This window comes from Myotis brandtii, unplaced genomic scaffold, assembly GCF_000412655.1.
Source record: "Myotis brandtii unplaced genomic scaffold, ASM41265v1 scaffold257, whole genome shotgun sequence".
Taxonomy (NCBI): Eukaryota; Metazoa; Chordata; class Mammalia; order Chiroptera; family Vespertilionidae; genus Myotis; species Myotis brandtii.
Window position 1 is genome coordinate 577,968 of NW_005359757.1, and position 15,947 is coordinate 593,914.

At 44.0% G+C, this 15,947-nt stretch overlaps 2 protein-coding genes across 3 annotated transcripts in view; one reads left to right on the forward strand and one right to left on the reverse strand.

Annotated features, from left to right (window-relative positions):
* Positions 1 to 15,947, reverse strand: part of NXPE3 (neurexophilin and PC-esterase domain family, member 3) — a 71,568-nt gene that overhangs the window by 35,135 nt on the left and 20,486 nt on the right. Inside the window, exons 2-3 of one of the 2 annotated variants that reach the window (XM_005867967.1) lie at positions 8,691 to 8,894; positions 7,828 to 8,116 (exon numbers count right to left, since the gene is read on the reverse strand). In XM_005867967.1, the coding sequence (XP_005868029.1) occupies positions 7,828 to 7,920 (93 nt within the window). In that variant the 5' untranslated portion in view covers positions 7,921 to 8,116; positions 8,691 to 8,894. The remainder of the gene's footprint in view (positions 1 to 7,827; positions 8,117 to 8,690; positions 8,895 to 15,947) is intronic. The other variant, XM_005867968.1, reaches the window with a different exon arrangement.
* LOC102256492 (sterile alpha motif domain-containing protein 12) lies at positions 10,256 to 11,217 on the forward strand. The gene has a single exon (XM_005867966.2). The coding sequence runs from the start codon at positions 10,311 to 10,313 to the stop codon at positions 10,794 to 10,796; it is 486 nt and encodes a 161-aa protein (XP_005868028.1). The 5' UTR covers positions 10,256 to 10,310; the 3' UTR covers positions 10,797 to 11,217.

Consider the following 15,947-nt stretch of genomic DNA (forward strand, 5'->3'; position numbering starts at 1 on the left):
AAGGGCACATTAGTAAGGTACATGAGTTTAGTAATAAGGATTTTTTTAAACAACGATTTGTAACTTTAATAATCATGATTTCATTTTAATAATGATAATAGTTTTAAATGATATCAACCTGGATGAGGCATGTGAGCTAAGGACATTGGGGGCAACCTCTCTTTAGCACAGAAAAAGCTTAACAGCAGTGTATCTTATTTAACATCCCCTACAGTGGCAAGTGCTCATCCTCAGATTTCTACACATGACATAATGCAGACTGGGGGCCTTGGTAATCTCCAGCAGCACAAATGGAGAGCTGTGGAGGAAGGCGGGTGAGCTGAGAAAGCACCAAACCAGGTGTTGGAAATTGATTGTGTCCTCCAATAAGGTATGTTGATATGCTAACCTTTAGGATCTCAGAAAGTGACCTTAACTGGAGGGAGAGATCTTGCAGATGTAATTAGTTAAGATGAGGTCATACTATAATAGGTTGGGTCCTAAATCCAATATGAATGGTGGCCTTATAAGAAGAGGAGAGAATGCCTTGGGCTACCAGAAATGGAAGAGGCACATCCTCCCATAGAGCTTCCAGAGGGAGCCCAGCCCTGCAGACACCTTAAAAAGAACTTATACAACTCAGTAATAACAACAAAATCCAATTTAAAAACGAACAGAGCCCTAAGAGCTGGCTGATGGAGTAGCTGTAAATCAGGAGATCCATGATGCCTCTAAGTGCTGGACCTAAGTGATGCCTCTCCCAGGGCTGGACCTAAATAGACACAGACCTCAGATCCTGCCCTTCATCTCTTTCCCATTACACATTACCACACAACCTAGCTGCTGCCCCCTGGAGCATGAGCACACAGATCCACAGAATTAGACAGTGATGGAGTAAGACATGGATAACAAATTGAACCCATATACTAACGCTGGATTGTGACAAAGATGAGCCAAAACCTGAAAATAAGACGGTAAACACACTAAACAAGGTAACAGAAATACTCACAACATAAAGCAAAACCAACAATTCATAAAAATAAAGAGATATTAGATATTAAAACTATAATAGTATAAATGACAACTACTATAGATGGATGGAGCTGAATGGTGATTTGTGAGGTGGAAGGTGAGATGAGAGAGGTCCACTGAAAACAGAAAAGAGAGGTCAGCAACATGGCAAATAGAAATACAAGTGTTGACATTTGGATGATGACAAGTCTCTCAATGAGAGAAAAAGAGAAAAATAAATATAAATATTTGAGAAGACAATGAGTAATAAATTTACCAATATTAAAGAAAGATGAAAGACCTCAGAATAAAGGGTTGAAGGAGTACCAAACAGGAATGGTAAGAAAAACTCCATACCAAGGCTCATTATAATGAGACAAAGAAATATGCAAAAAGCTCACAGAAAGAACAATTTGCCTACAACAGAGTAACAATCAGATTGACATCAGACTTTCAGCAGAATTGAAGGGTTCAAAAATAATATAAAATAATGGTTTATAGTAGTGAAGGAAAATAAGCTTGAACCTAGAATGTCTAAGTTGCTGTTCAAGTGAGACGGCAAAGTAGATATTCTTAGGCATACAAAACCTTAGCATACAAAGACCCATATTGAAAACAATCTTGGAGGAAATACTCAAATATGAAGAGAGTCAAATCAAGGACATTACAACAAGGAATATAGGAATAAAGGTGCTTTGCCAACAAATTCAGAACCATATTAAAGAAAAGGGTGTATGTATGCGTGTCCAGATTTAAAAATCTAGACATATCTGCTTGGGGGGAGGAAGTGACAATAAAAAAAAATGGGAAAAGGAACTAAATAGACATTTTTCCAAAGAAGACATCCAAATGGCCAACAAGTACATGAAAAGATGCTCAACATCACTAATCCTCAGAGAAATGCAAATCAATTACCACAATGAGATAACACCTCACACTTGTTAGAACAGCTATCATCAAGAAGATAGATGCATCGGCAAGGATGTGGGCAAAAGGGAACCCTTGTACACAGTTGGTGGGAATGTAAATGAGCTCTAGGGAAAACAGTATGGAGGTCCTTCAACAAATCAAAATAGAATTACTACCATATGATCCAGCAATCCCACTTCTGGGTATATATCCAAAAGAAATGAAAAAACGTTTCAAAAAGATACCTGTACACGCATTTATTGTAGCATTACTCACAACAGCCAAGATATGGAAACAACCTAGTGTTTACTGATGAATAAAGAAAATGTGGCATGCGTGTGTGTGTGTGTGTGTGTGTGTGTGTGTAATGGAATATTATTGGGTCATAAGAGAGAAGGAAATCCTGCAGCTTGTGACAACATGGATGAACCTGGATCGTAAAGGCACTATGCTAAGTGAGATGAATCAGGCAGAGAAAGACAAATAATGTATGACATCACTTATATTTGGAATCTAAAAAGGCTGAACTAGTAAAAACTGGGGCTGGAGGGTGGGGGAATTTGGGAGATGTTGATCAACTAGATCAATAAGTCCTGGAGATTTAATGCATAGTGATTACAGTCAACAATACTGTGTTATAACTGCAAAGTTGCTAAGAGACAAGATCTTTAATTGTTTATACCACAGAAAAGAAATAATTTTGTGATATGATAGAGGTGTTAGCTAACATGGTAGTAATCATACTGTAATATATCAATATATCAAATCAACACACTGTACACCTTAAACCTACACATTTATATGTCAATTATATCTCAATTTAAAAAAAGAAAAGTAAATTTTGCCTTACCTACTACCTAGGAAATATTCCAGCCTCCCTTTCGTTTTTAGTTGTTATGAGGATATAATCATTGATGTAAACCATTAAGGACCAAACCGTACACAATGCACTCACACATACCCCCTCTCCTTCCTACCCTGTTCCTCTCTTCCTTTCCCACTCTCACTCTTATTCCTTCGGTATCTCCACTGACCCGTGCAGTCATCCAAGAATCTCCAGACACTTGGTGCTAAGCCACCTGAATTTTACTCACAAATGAAAAGGAATTCAAAAAGGTCAATTTGCTTAATTTTCCTAAAAGACAACTCTATCCCATGCCAGTGATAAGGGCAACTTCAGGGCCTGCGATCTTTTTAGATGCAGAGCCAAGAGGAAACACCAATGGTCCCTCCTGGAGCCACTGTAAGCTGTGGACTAGGTTGTCTGTCCCACATCTGTTTCACTCCTTGCCTACTGAAAAACAGCACTGCCGTTTGCTGACATGTAGCTCTGACTGACTGATCAAGGGATAATCCCCAATGACTGTTTCAGGAATGGGCATGACACAACTTGAGAATATAAAGATGTTGTTCAAGATTTCTCATGGATGCATGCAGCCCAATCCAGATACCACCAGTGCTCTGCAAATGAAAAGATGCAGGTAATCTCTTAAAGAAGGGTTTTGCGGGAATAAACTGTTTCTTAAGATGGAGATATACAAGAAAGCAGCCACCATTTAATATAGCTGCATCCTACAATCCAACCACAAGAGAGATAAAAGCCACAGATAAAAACTAACAAAGGAGGGCACAGCTGAGAAACTTATGGAGAAACAGCCTAAACTATGCCCAACTATGCCCAATCTACCTCCTGACTTCCATTCTAAATGAATAACATTTCTCAATATTATACTAGTACTGTTTCTATAATCAGCTATGTTCATAGCAGCACAATTCACCATAGTTAACATTTGGAAACAGCCTAAGTGCCCATCAGTAGATGAGTAGATTAAAAAACTGTGGTACATCTACACAATGGCATACTACACTGCGGTAAAAAAGAAGGAGTTCTTACCATTTGCAACAGCATGGATGGAACTGATTTAAAAAATAATAAATGGGTAATAAACATATGAAAAGGTACTCTATTCCATTAGTCATAAGAGAAACCCAGATTTAAACTGCAGTGAGTGAGGTACCACCATCTACCCGGCTTTTAACATAAAAAAGACTTAATACCAAGTGTTGGTGAGGATGTGGTATAAATTACATGCAAACACTTTGAAAAACAGTTTTTCAGTATCTACTAAAGCAAAACATAGTTGTCTTTTCAGATAAGGTAAATATTGAAAATTTGAAAAGATCCCACAGATATTGATGTCATGGGTCTGTTCATTTTAATTAAGCTTTTTTTTTTTTTTTAATGTTATGGGGAATACAGACCAACCCATGCAAATTGACTGTCACTCCATAACAAAAGATGGCGGTGGCCAGGCCAGGATGCTGGCGTTGTTGCCATGGCAACGACACCAGCATTCCGCCCCACCTGCGGAGGGCCTCTGGGCAGCGTGCACAGGCACAGAGCAGCCGGGGCAGGGCGGGACGCCTGACTGCTTGGAATGCTGCTTCTTAAAAGCTATGAAAGTAGTTCAGCTTTCCTGAGACCACAGTATGAGGAAGCCCAAATTAGCCACAGGGAAGAAAGGCCCTGTTGAGGATGCTGATCAGGTTCTAGCCTCATTCATAGGAAATGCACACTGGAGTATTTAGACGCCACACGGAGGGAGGGAGGGGCTCTGGGGGCGACGTGAGCCCAGGGTCCCGTGCCCCAGCCGTGTGGAGGGAGGGGCCTCTGGGGGCGACGTGAGCCCATGGTCCCGTGCCCCAGCCGTGCGGTGAGGGAGGGCTCTGGCCAGAGGCCAGGGCACGGGACGCTGGGCTCGCGGTCGTCCTCAGCTATGAGCCCAGCATCCTGCACCCGGCCACACGGAGGGAAGGCCTCTGGCCAGAGGCTGGGGCACAGGACGCTGGCGTCATTGCAGGCCAGGCTGAGGGACCCCCCTCCCGTGCACGAAATCATTGCAGGCCGGGCTGAGGGACGCCCCCTCCCGTGCACGAATTTCATGCACCGGGCCTCCAGTCTATAATAATAAAAGCGTAATATGACGTGCGCCGGGCCTCCAGTCTATAATAATAAAAGCGTAATATGCTAATTAGACTGGACGTCCTTTTGGACTAAGCCAGGGCTGCAACCGCCATGGCTGCAAGGGAGGGATCCAGGCAGTTGCCTGCGGCTGTGAGGGTCTACTCTTGCATGAATTTCGTGCATCGGGCCTCTAGTTGGTACATAACCTCCTCCTCATATGATGTGATATTTTTAATTAAAATTTAGTCTGTGGCCCTAGCCGGTTTGGCTCAGTGGATAGAGCATCAGCCTATGGACTGAAGGATCTCGGGTTTGATTCCTGTCAAGGGTACATGCCTGGGCTGTGGGCTCAATTCCCAGTGTGGGGCATGCAGGAGGCAGCCAATCAATGAGTTTCTCGAATCATTGATGTTTCTATCTGTCTCTCCCTCTCCCTTCCTCTTTGAAATCAATAAAAATATATTTTAAAACTGAGCCAGTGCTTTTTATAGAATGCTCAGATACTCTAACACAAGAAGAATATTATAATAAGGATCAGAAACATAGAATGGAAAGGGGATAGGGAGGAGAGACTGCCAAATTTCAGAGCCTTTCCCTCTCCCCTCCACCAAGCTTCTTTATAAAAAATCAATTATAATCACAGTAATATATTGAAAAGTTTAAAAGTCATGACAATATCCTCAACCTGGACAAGATGACCTCTTAGGCAAGAGAAAATATTTTATCTCACTCCACTAAATGAGCTACTTATTATTTTTGGTATCAGAATTGTCCTAATCATTTACTACAGCTGCCTCCCTTCTCCATTGTTGTTCAGTTTGTGCAGATAATTAGAGCTGATAATGTTAGCTGACATGAGGTCCAGGAGTTTCCAAGAACTAACATAGGAATATTAGGGGAATTTGATAACATTCTTTACTGACTCTAACACTAATGATGTGAAACTCTGGCCTACCCTCTCAAGTTTTTCTTTCTCCCTTTTCCTATGTCTTTACCTACCCTAGAGCTACACAACTCTCTTGGTTCTCTACTCTTATACTCAGGCTGTTGAATGTGGTAAAAGAAAAAACACACTCGAAAAACCAATGATAATAACAACACACACTATGCACCATGCCCCTCATCCTACATAGACTTGTATGATCCATTTGTGCTCTAGATCCCATCCTCTCTTTCTCCCCTTGGTCTATTAATCCTTCTCCTCTCCAGCTTCTCTATTATCTCCTTTCCTCAAGATTAAGTCCCTCAGACTTTTCTACCTCTAGTCAAGACAGAGAAACAGTGAGATTTGCCTCTCCATCTGAGACAAATTTTTTAAAAAAAGAATATGTATAAAACAATGGTATTCCTCACATTGGACATCAGACAACAAAAGACAATGATGCCTGAAAGGAAATGAAGGAGATGATAATTGTAACGGCCGTTTGCTTACAGCCTTGAGAGCGGTTCTAAGCTGCTGCACAAGATGGGGAACCCAGGTGCAGCCTGGTTAACTATTTCAGTTGAGGCAATGGAGCTGAGAGTCTTAAAAGACCAAGCTGATCAGAATCCACAGGACAGTTGCACAGAGAGGAAACTCAAGGGATCTCCAGAGAGTCCCACACAAGTACTCAGCAGAGTTCTTAAGGGCCTGTGTGTAATTGTAACAGGAACCCAAGTTTGGCTGCCTGCCGCCACAAAAACCAAACTCATTAGACAGATGCTGCTGAAAAAGGAAGTGATTTTATTCAAATGCCAGTCACCTGAGGAGATGGGACTCTTGTCCCAAAATCCATCTCAACATCTCAATGCAGGCAGAGGGTTTTATAAGGAGGGAGAGGCTCACGCATTTGTGGATTATAATGAACAACGTAAACCGATGAACAAAAACAGATATAGAGACAGAGAAGCATCGATCAGATGCTCAAAACTCAGAGGGAAAGCAGAGGAGGGTGGGGGGGAGGGGGAAAGATCAATCAAAGGACTTGTATGCATGCATATAAGCATAAGTGATGGATGTGGACAACAGGGGGTGAGGGTGAGGGCAGGATTGGGGGGATGAGGGGACATTGAGGGGATAAGGACACATTTGTAATATCTTATTAAATAAAGGGAAAAAATTTTAAAAAATAAATAAAAATAAAGTACAGATGAATTTTAAAAAAATGTATAGGGGGTGGGGAGAGGTAAGAGGAAGTACAGGGGCGATAAATGGTGATGGAAGGAGATTTGACTTGGGGTGGTGGTGAACACACAATACAATATACAGAATTGTACACCTGAAAGCTATATAATTTTATTAACCGATGTCATCCCAATAAATTCAATAAAAAAACTTAATGAGCCTCAAAAAAAAAAAAGAGGCAAAACAGAACAAATAAATCAAGGGGAGGGGATTGAAAAGTTCTCTATGTGCAGGCCAGCACAGTCCATTCCAATAAGGACCTCGAATCTGGTCAAGTAATGATCTAGTGTGTGACATCCTGGTCTTCATCATCCTCGTTCTACAACATCCTAATTCTATGGCTGAAGGTCAGCAAATCTCCTGCAACTGGTACAATTGAAGGTCAGAGTCTGCATCTTCAACTAAAAGGTCCCCTCCTTGAAAAGGCTTTCCTCCATCACCCTAACGCTACTCTAGAGTAGTAGCCTGCTTTCCTTTCTTTATAGAATTTTTTACAGTTTCTAATTATCCTTTATGATATGATTATAATTACTTAGTACTGTTATTTTCTCACATGCGTATTTAGAACATGAGTTCCACAAGTGAAGAAAGCATGTCTGTTGTCTTTACCACTATACCCTTGGTGACTAGCACAGCTTATAACTATTGTGGGCTCTCAAATACTTAATGAGTTAATGTAAACAAGAACTGTGACGAGGGTAAGTTTCCTGATGATCAGCATTTCCCAAGGTAATTACTAGTAGTCCCCAAATCCCATGCTTTGGTTCCCCTTAGTTATGAGAGGATACTGAGTACTCACCTCTACCTGAGTAACATTGATGACAAGCACCACCACCGTCAACACTGCGAGCAGACAGCAGAAAAGCCGTAGTTTATAGAAACTGATCCACATTATCTGGCTGTGTCTTGATCACCCATGGCTAACACCATGCTACCTTCACTTCTCAAAACTCCATGTCTTTATTTTTCTGAGCTGCAGGTGAGCTTTCAGTTTCATTTGCTTCTTCTCTGCTAGCATCCTTCAGAGTTCTTAGTATAAAGGAGGAGCTGGGATTCACTTAAGCAACACATTTTTCTTCAGAGGACTCCTGCAAACAGGGAAGATCAGAAAACAGGGTAAGAGGAAAGATACCACATTTCCTGTTCTTTAACCTTACGAAAGCCCGAAGTCATGCGGGGAAAGAAAACAGCCCGAGCACAGTAACATCTATTCCATATCCAGGCAATTTACTGAAACCCAACCCCAGTCTACTGTGTAAATACAATGATATTGGTCCTACTACCTATTTAGGTCTTAACTTTTAAGAGAGCAAAGAAGAATGTCTTTAAACTCTCAGAAATTGCAAAGTTAAAGTAACTGTTAAATTTCTACAGAAGTCTAAGTTAAAAAAAATCACTTCAATTCTATTATAGTGCAAGTCATATAATACTACTGGAGTAATTATATTTAAAAAGCATTAAGAGCCCTAACCGGTTTGGCTCAATGGATAGAGCGTCGGCCTGCGGACTCAATGGTCCCAGGTTCGATTCCGGTCAAGGGCATGTACCTTGGTTGCAGACACATACCCAGTAGGAAACACCCTTTGGGTCTCCAGCTCCTCCAACACATATGTGGTCCCTATGTTCCTTCAGCTGAGTAACAAGCAACAGAAGTAAAGACACCTGCCCTGAAGATACAGGAGAGGAAAGCTAAGCTTGCGGAGGGACAGGACATCCAAATCCTTCATCACATCTGTTAGAGGCAGAGGACTTCAGAGTCTGCCGCTCCTGTTCGCCATGTAATGAATGCAAAATGCTCTCCCCAGTTGCTATTTTGATATAGGTAAGCAGGTAAAGTGCTGGCATTTTATTCCCAGTGAGGCTTTCCTGGAGGGCAGGGTGGAGAGGTAAAGGAGAAAAAGGTGAACAATCAGAGTGCAGATCTCAGAATACCTCAGCTGCACCATCACTCCCTGCAGCTTTGTGTTGGAACTGGTAAGCCCCCTATTTCCTCACTCACCTACGCCCCCTGTGTAATTCATTCCCATACCACAAGGACCATAACAACCCTTCCTCACCCCAGCTTCATAAAGGAGACAAGGCTAAGCTATTGCAACATACTCTCCATCCTCAAAATTCCCACAGCACTTACTATTTTCACTTCTCAGCTGATCTTTCTATTTTTATTGTCTATTTTTATTGTATTTCTTGTCTTCCCAATTAGACTATACCATTTATGGCTATATATTTTTTTAAATATATTTTATTGATTTCTTACAGAGAGGAAGGGAGAGAGATAGAGAGTTAGAAACATCGATGAGAGAGAAACATCGATCAGCTGCCTCCTGCACAAAGGCTAAGCTATTGCAACATACTCTCCATCCTCAAAATTCCCACAGCACTTACTATTTTCACTTCTCAGCTGATCTTTCTAATTTTATTGTATTTCTTGTCTCCCCAATTAGACTATACCATTTATGGCTATATTTTTTAAAAATCAATAAATCGTTAAAAAAAAAACTTAATGATAACAGTGTATCATACTTTTTGACTCTCTCACAGTACTTAGCTCTTTCCATGATATAAGTTGATTCAATACTCTGTATTGCACACTGTACTAAGTACCAGAAATTCCCCTGGAAAAGCTTATACTCGTATTAGGCAATTAAACAGGAATAAATGCAGCACTCAAAGCCACTTCCAGAGGGATGCCAAATGCTGTGAAAGGCTGCACTTAACCATTTCATAATCCCCCAACACTGCCTCACTCCAAAACCCAGGTACTTACACGAAGTGCCCCTAAATTCTGGGAAGGAAATGGCTGTGAAACAGGAAAAACGCTGTCACCAGGGACGCAACTGCTCCTCTGTAGAAACCCTTAAGAAGTTGGCCAAAACAATCAGGTTTCCCTGATGGCCAGAGAGGAAGAAGACCAGAGATGAGACTCCACAGGAATAAGCTGCACCACAGCAGGCATGGCCATGTGCTGTGTGACCACCATCAGAATGGCGGTGTAGTTCAGAGTCAGTCAGCAGCACAGCAGTGGTCAGTGGTGCAGAAGGATGGCAAGGGCAGCAGACCCCAGATCTAAAGGAACTGCAAGGTCACAGGCAGCAATGCAAATACGCAAGAAGCCCCTCATGGCCAGACTTTTACTGAACATCACTATGGAAGATTATGTCAGGGAAAGATCTGACTTCCTGCTACGAGCAAGTAGAGCATAAAGATAAGAGAGACCGGCACGGGGAAGGAGGAGTACCTCGGCCAAGAAAATTATGCATGCGTTAGGGAAGCTGTGAGAGAATGGCTGTGGAAGCTCTCCACTGCGGTTTGAATCCTCGGGGTATTGATCATCCTGCTCATACTGAAGGCATTAAACTGCAAATTGAAGGTGAAGGTGTTGAGTCTCAACCCATTAAAAACAAACATTTCCAGAAGGTGCTTGACCAAAAAGGAACCCCCAAGCGACTGCAGGCAGAAGCTGAGACGGCTAAGTCATCTACGGTGAAGCTGTCAAAACCAGTGGCTCTGTGGACTCAGCAGGATGTCTGCAAGTGGTTGAAGAAACATTGTCCGAATCAGTATCAGATCTACAGCGAGTCATTCAAACAGCATGACATAACTGGGCGAGCTTTGCTGAGACTTACTGACAAAAAGCTTGAGCGAATGGGGATTGCCCAGGAAAACCTCCGGCAGCACATCTTGCAACAGGTGCTCCAGCTGAAGGTGCGGGAAGAAGTCAGAAACCTACAGTTACTCACACAAGCCTCAATTGAGGGTTCTCCATAAATGTGGTGAGCCTTCCAAGCTACTCTCCTGCCAGTGGATATGAACATGACCTGCTCCTCCCAGAGAGACTAACTCATGGCCCTGCCAGATGATCCCCTTGGAGCATTGACAGATTAACCAGATTAATTGCGGGGAAAGCACCCATCCAGTCAAGCTGATGGGCTTTGGGAAATCTTAGCTTGCCGTGGATTTGAAATCGAGGTGCATTACATGCAGTGCCCACTCGTTGCAAGCGGTCATCGGCAGACGATTAGCTGGAAAATTGCTTCCAGTTTTCATCACTGTGCATCACTCCGGCCCCCTTCGGGGAGCTGTCTGTGCCCCTCCCTGGAAGTCCTGTTTCCGCATGGCAACTACTGGATTCTCTTACTATGCGTGCAGATGGCATGATGTGTTAGACAACAATTACAGCAGTTTTGCAATCTCAAAAAAAAAAAAAGATAAGAGAGACCATTTGTGCTTCTAATTAGATGTAGCCTAAGGAGCACCAAACAGACCTTTCCTTGAGAACACATATACTAAAATGTTGACAGTTGTCACACTTGGGCAGTTTTCGTTTTTCTCCTTCATCTTTATCTTTATGTCCTAATCTTTCACCAAGAACTAAAAAATCACAAATATTAAAAATAAAGCTGGTTTCTAAAAGTAAAGATAAGACAGAAAGAGAAACAAGGCATTAAATATGATATGGGAAAACAATTCAACTTAAAATAAAAGATTTAAGACTTTAAAACAAAGGCTATATAAGAGACAAAGAAGGACATTGTATAATAAGGGGATCAATCCAACAAAAGGCTACAACCTTTATAAACATTTATGCACTCAATATAGGAGCACCTAAACATATGTCAAATCTTGATGGACATGAAGAAACAGATCAACAATAATACAGGTCATAAATATATCAGTGGATATATCTTTCAGACAGAAAATAAGGAAACAGTTTATTTATAAACTAGAGGCCCGGTGCACAATATTCGTGCACTGGGGGGGGGGGGGTCCCTCAGCCCAGACTGCACCCTCTCCAATCAGGGACCCCTTGGGGGATGTCCGACTGCCAGTTTAGGCTTGATCCCTGTGGGATCAGGCCTAAACCGGCAGTCAGACATCTCTCTCACAATCCAGGACTGCTGGCTCCCAACTGCTCACCTGCCTGCCTGCCTGATTGCCCCAACCACTTTTTCCTGCCAGTCTGATCACTCCCTAACCCCCCCCCTGCCAGTCTGATCGACACCTAACTGCTCCCCTGCCGGCCTGATTGCCCCCAACTACCCTCCCCTGCCAGCCTGGTCACCCCTAACTGCCCTCCCCTGCCGGCCATCTTGTGGCAGCCATCTTATGCCCACATGGGGGTGGCCATCTTGTGCGAGGGTGTGATGGTCAATTTGCATATTACCTCTTTATTATATAGGACTAGAGGCCCGGTGCACAATATTCGTGCACTGGGGGGGGGGGGGTCCCTCAGCCCAGACTGCACCCTCTCCAATCAGGGACCCCTTGGGGGATGTCCGACTGCCAGTTTAGGCTTGATCCCTGTGGGATCAGGCCTAAACCGGCAGTCAGACATCTCTCTCACAATCCAGGACTGCTGGCTCCCAACTGCTCACCTGCCTGCCTGCCTGATTGCCCCAACCACTTTTTCCTGCCAGTCTGATCACTCCCTAACCCCCCCCCTGCCAGTCTGATCGACACCTAACTGCTCCCCTGCCGGCCTGATTGCCCCCAACTACCCTCCCCTGCCAGCCTGGTCACCCCTAACTGCCCTCCCCTGCCAGCCTGGTCACCCCTAACTGCCCTCCCCTGCCAGCCTGGTCACCCCTAACTGCCCTCCCCTGCCAGCCTGGTCACCCCTAACTGCCCTCCCCTGCCAGCCTGGTCACCCCTAACTGCCCTCCCCTGCCAGCCTGGTCACCCCTAACTGCCCTCCCCTGCCGGCCATCTTGTGGCAGCCATCTTATGCCCACATGGGGGTGGCCATCTTGTGCGAGGGTGTGATGGTCAATTTGCATATTACCTCTTTATTATATAGGATTATACAATAGACCAGATGAATTGAATTGACATATTCTGAACATTTCACCCCAAAGTAGCAGAATACACATTCTTTTCAAGTGTACATGAAACATTTTATAGCATAGATCACATGTTAGGACACAAAATTAATGTCAATGGCCTGGCTGGTGTTGCTCAGTGGTTGAATGTCAAACTATGAAGCAGGAGGTCACAGTTCGATTCCCAATCAGGGAACATCTCAGATGGGTTACAGGTTCAATCCCCAGTACATGATTCTCCCTCATCACTGATGTTTCTATCTCTCTCTTCCTCTCCCTTCTTCTCTCTGGAATCAATAAAAACATTTAAAAAGAACTAATCTCAATAAATTTCAAAAGACTGAAATCATGTCAAGCATCTTCTCTGACTACAATGGTATAAAACTATAAATCAATTACAAAGAAAAAAAAACTTAAAAGACAAACACATAAAGGCTAGCCCTAACCAGTTTGGCTCAGTGGATAGAGCGTCGGCATGCAGACTAAAGGGTCCCAGGTTCAATTCCGGTCAAGGGCATGTACCTTGGTTGTGGGCACATCCCCAGTAGGGGGTGTGCAGGAGGCAGCTGATCAATGTTTCTCTCTCATCGATGTTTCTAACTCTCTATCCCTCTCCCTTCCTCTCTGTGAAAAAATCAATAAAATATATTTTTTAAAGAAACACATAAAGGCTAAATAATGTTACTAAACAATGAATGGATTAACGAAATCAAGGGAGACATAAAAAATACCTTGAGACAAATGAAAATGAAAACACAACAATGCAAAATCATGGGACACAGTGAAAGCAGTCCCAAGAGGGAAATTCATACCAATTCAGGTCTACCTCAAGAAACAATAAAACTCTCAAATAAACTATCTAACCTTGTACCTAAGGAACCAGATAAAGATACTATAAAGAAAGAAAATTATAGGCCAATAATGAACACAGATGCAAAAATCCTCAACAAAATATTTTAAAAACAAATTCAGCAATACAGTAAAAAGATCATTCACCACGATCAAGTCAGATTTATTCCTGGGATGCAAGATTTGTACAGTATCTGCAAATAAATTAATGTGATACAGCACATAAACAAAATGAAGAATAAAAATTATATGATCATATCAATCAATAAATGCAGAAAAAGCACTTTTAAAAGTGCAGAACCCATTTATGATAAAAATTCTCAGCAAAGTGGGACTAGAGGGAACATACCTCAATATAATAAAGGCTATATATGAAAAACAGCTAACATCATACTCAATGGGGAAAACTAGAAGTGTCACCGTGAAGATAAGGAATAAGACAGGAATGTCCATTTTCACCACTCTTATTCAACATAGTACTGGAAGACCTAGACATAGCAATCAGATAAGAAGAAGAAATTAAAGGCATCCAAATTGGAAAGAAAGAAGTAAAACTGTCATTATATGTGAAAGACATAACTGTAAATAGAGAATCCTAAATACCCCACCAAAATAATACTGGAACTGATAAATGAATTCAGGAAAGTAACAGGATACAAAAATAAATATTCAGAAATCAGTTGCATTTTTATACACCAACTAGAGGCCCGGTGCATAAATTTGTGAACGGGTGGGGTCCGGCCAGCCCGTCCCAATCAGGGCCAATCGGGCCGGCCCTTCCCCCGATCAGGGTCGGGGACCGACTGGGGGTGGGGCTGGCTTTGGGGAGGGTGCCACAGGTGGTTGGCAGGCTGGCCCTGCCCCCGATTGAGATAATGGGGGGCTGATTGGGGGCGGGGGAAGGGCCAGCCAGGAGGAGGGGCCTGGAGAAGACCCACTGTGCTGGAGCTGAGCATGGGAGCCAGGCTTCCCAGGGAGGATGGCCTCAGCAAGGAAACAGAAACCACCAGAAGACTCTGCAAACAGGCCCTGAGCTCCCCTTGGCCAGGCGGACTCAGAGCTGGTGTCTCTGTGTGTACATTAGACACAGCCCACACTCGCCTTTGTTGTTGCTCAAATCCATTGCATCAAAAAACTTGTTCCCCTTCTTCTCTTTGGGCCCTTACAACAAATACAGGCCAATTGGAGGACATGGGCCCCAGAAGCAGAGCCAGGCCCCAGAATCACCTGCAATTTAGGCCTAAGACAACTGGGTAGCAATCTCCACGGAACAGAACATACTGTTTTAGTGTCTTAATTCTCCCCTAAAATGTGCCCAGCTGCTCCTCTTTAGCCGTGATAGACTGAATTAAAGAACCAAAGACCGAGTTTCCTGTGAGGCAGGATCCACCAGGAGCCAGCAGTTGGCAAGGCCCCTCACAGGCGGCTGTCTTCCCCACAGGCTCAGTGTGCTCTGAGCCGGTACGTTTCTGGTGGTGCCGGGTCCTGGGCTGCTGGTCCTGCTGGTCGGGTGGCAGGTCCACAGGATTTCTCTCTGCCACCATCCTGGCCTCCCGACCAATACCCTCCAGCCCGGTGCGCCAGGCGGCTGTCGCTAGAGCCGGGACTCAGAGAGCGAAGGAGCTGGCCCATGCTGAGAGGGACCTGCAGTGGCCCGGCCACGCCCTCCACCCCACTTCTGTCTCACTCGTGTGGATCAGTCCAAAGCCCGCTGCCTGAGACTAGTGCCATGTGGGGAGGGTCGCAGCAGGGAGAGGGGCGCCCTGACCTGCCAGCCTTGGTGACAATCATCTCAGTGCCCAGCTCATTGAATTCATCCCACAGAGGCTTCATCTCAAGCTACATGCTCATGCTGGCCACCTTCATGTTCTTCTTTACCAGCGCCTTGGGCAATCATCTCAGTGCCCAGCTCATCATCCCACAGAGGCTTCATCTCAAGCTGCACGCTCACGCTGGCCACCTTCATGTTCTTCTTTACCAGCGCCTTGGCAGCGGCCACACAACTAGCCCTGGGGCCCTCAGGATTGGCAGTGGCGCTGGTGGCGGCCCCTGCGGCCAGCACATCATAACAACCGGTCATTCCGCCATAACGGTCACTGGGCTTTTATTATATAGACTAGTGGCCCAGTGCACGAAATTTGTGCATGGTGGGGTGTCCCTCAGCCTGGCCTGCACCCTCTCCAATCTGGGACCCCTCGGGGGATGTCTGACTGCCAGTGGGATCGGGCCTAAACTGGCAGTCGGACATCCT

What these genes read in the sequence shown, in the direction of transcription:
- LOC102256492 (XM_005867966.2), top strand. Translation starts at nt 10,311, where the DNA reads ATGGCTGTGGAAGCTCTCCACTGCGGTTTGAATCCTCGGGGTATTGAT.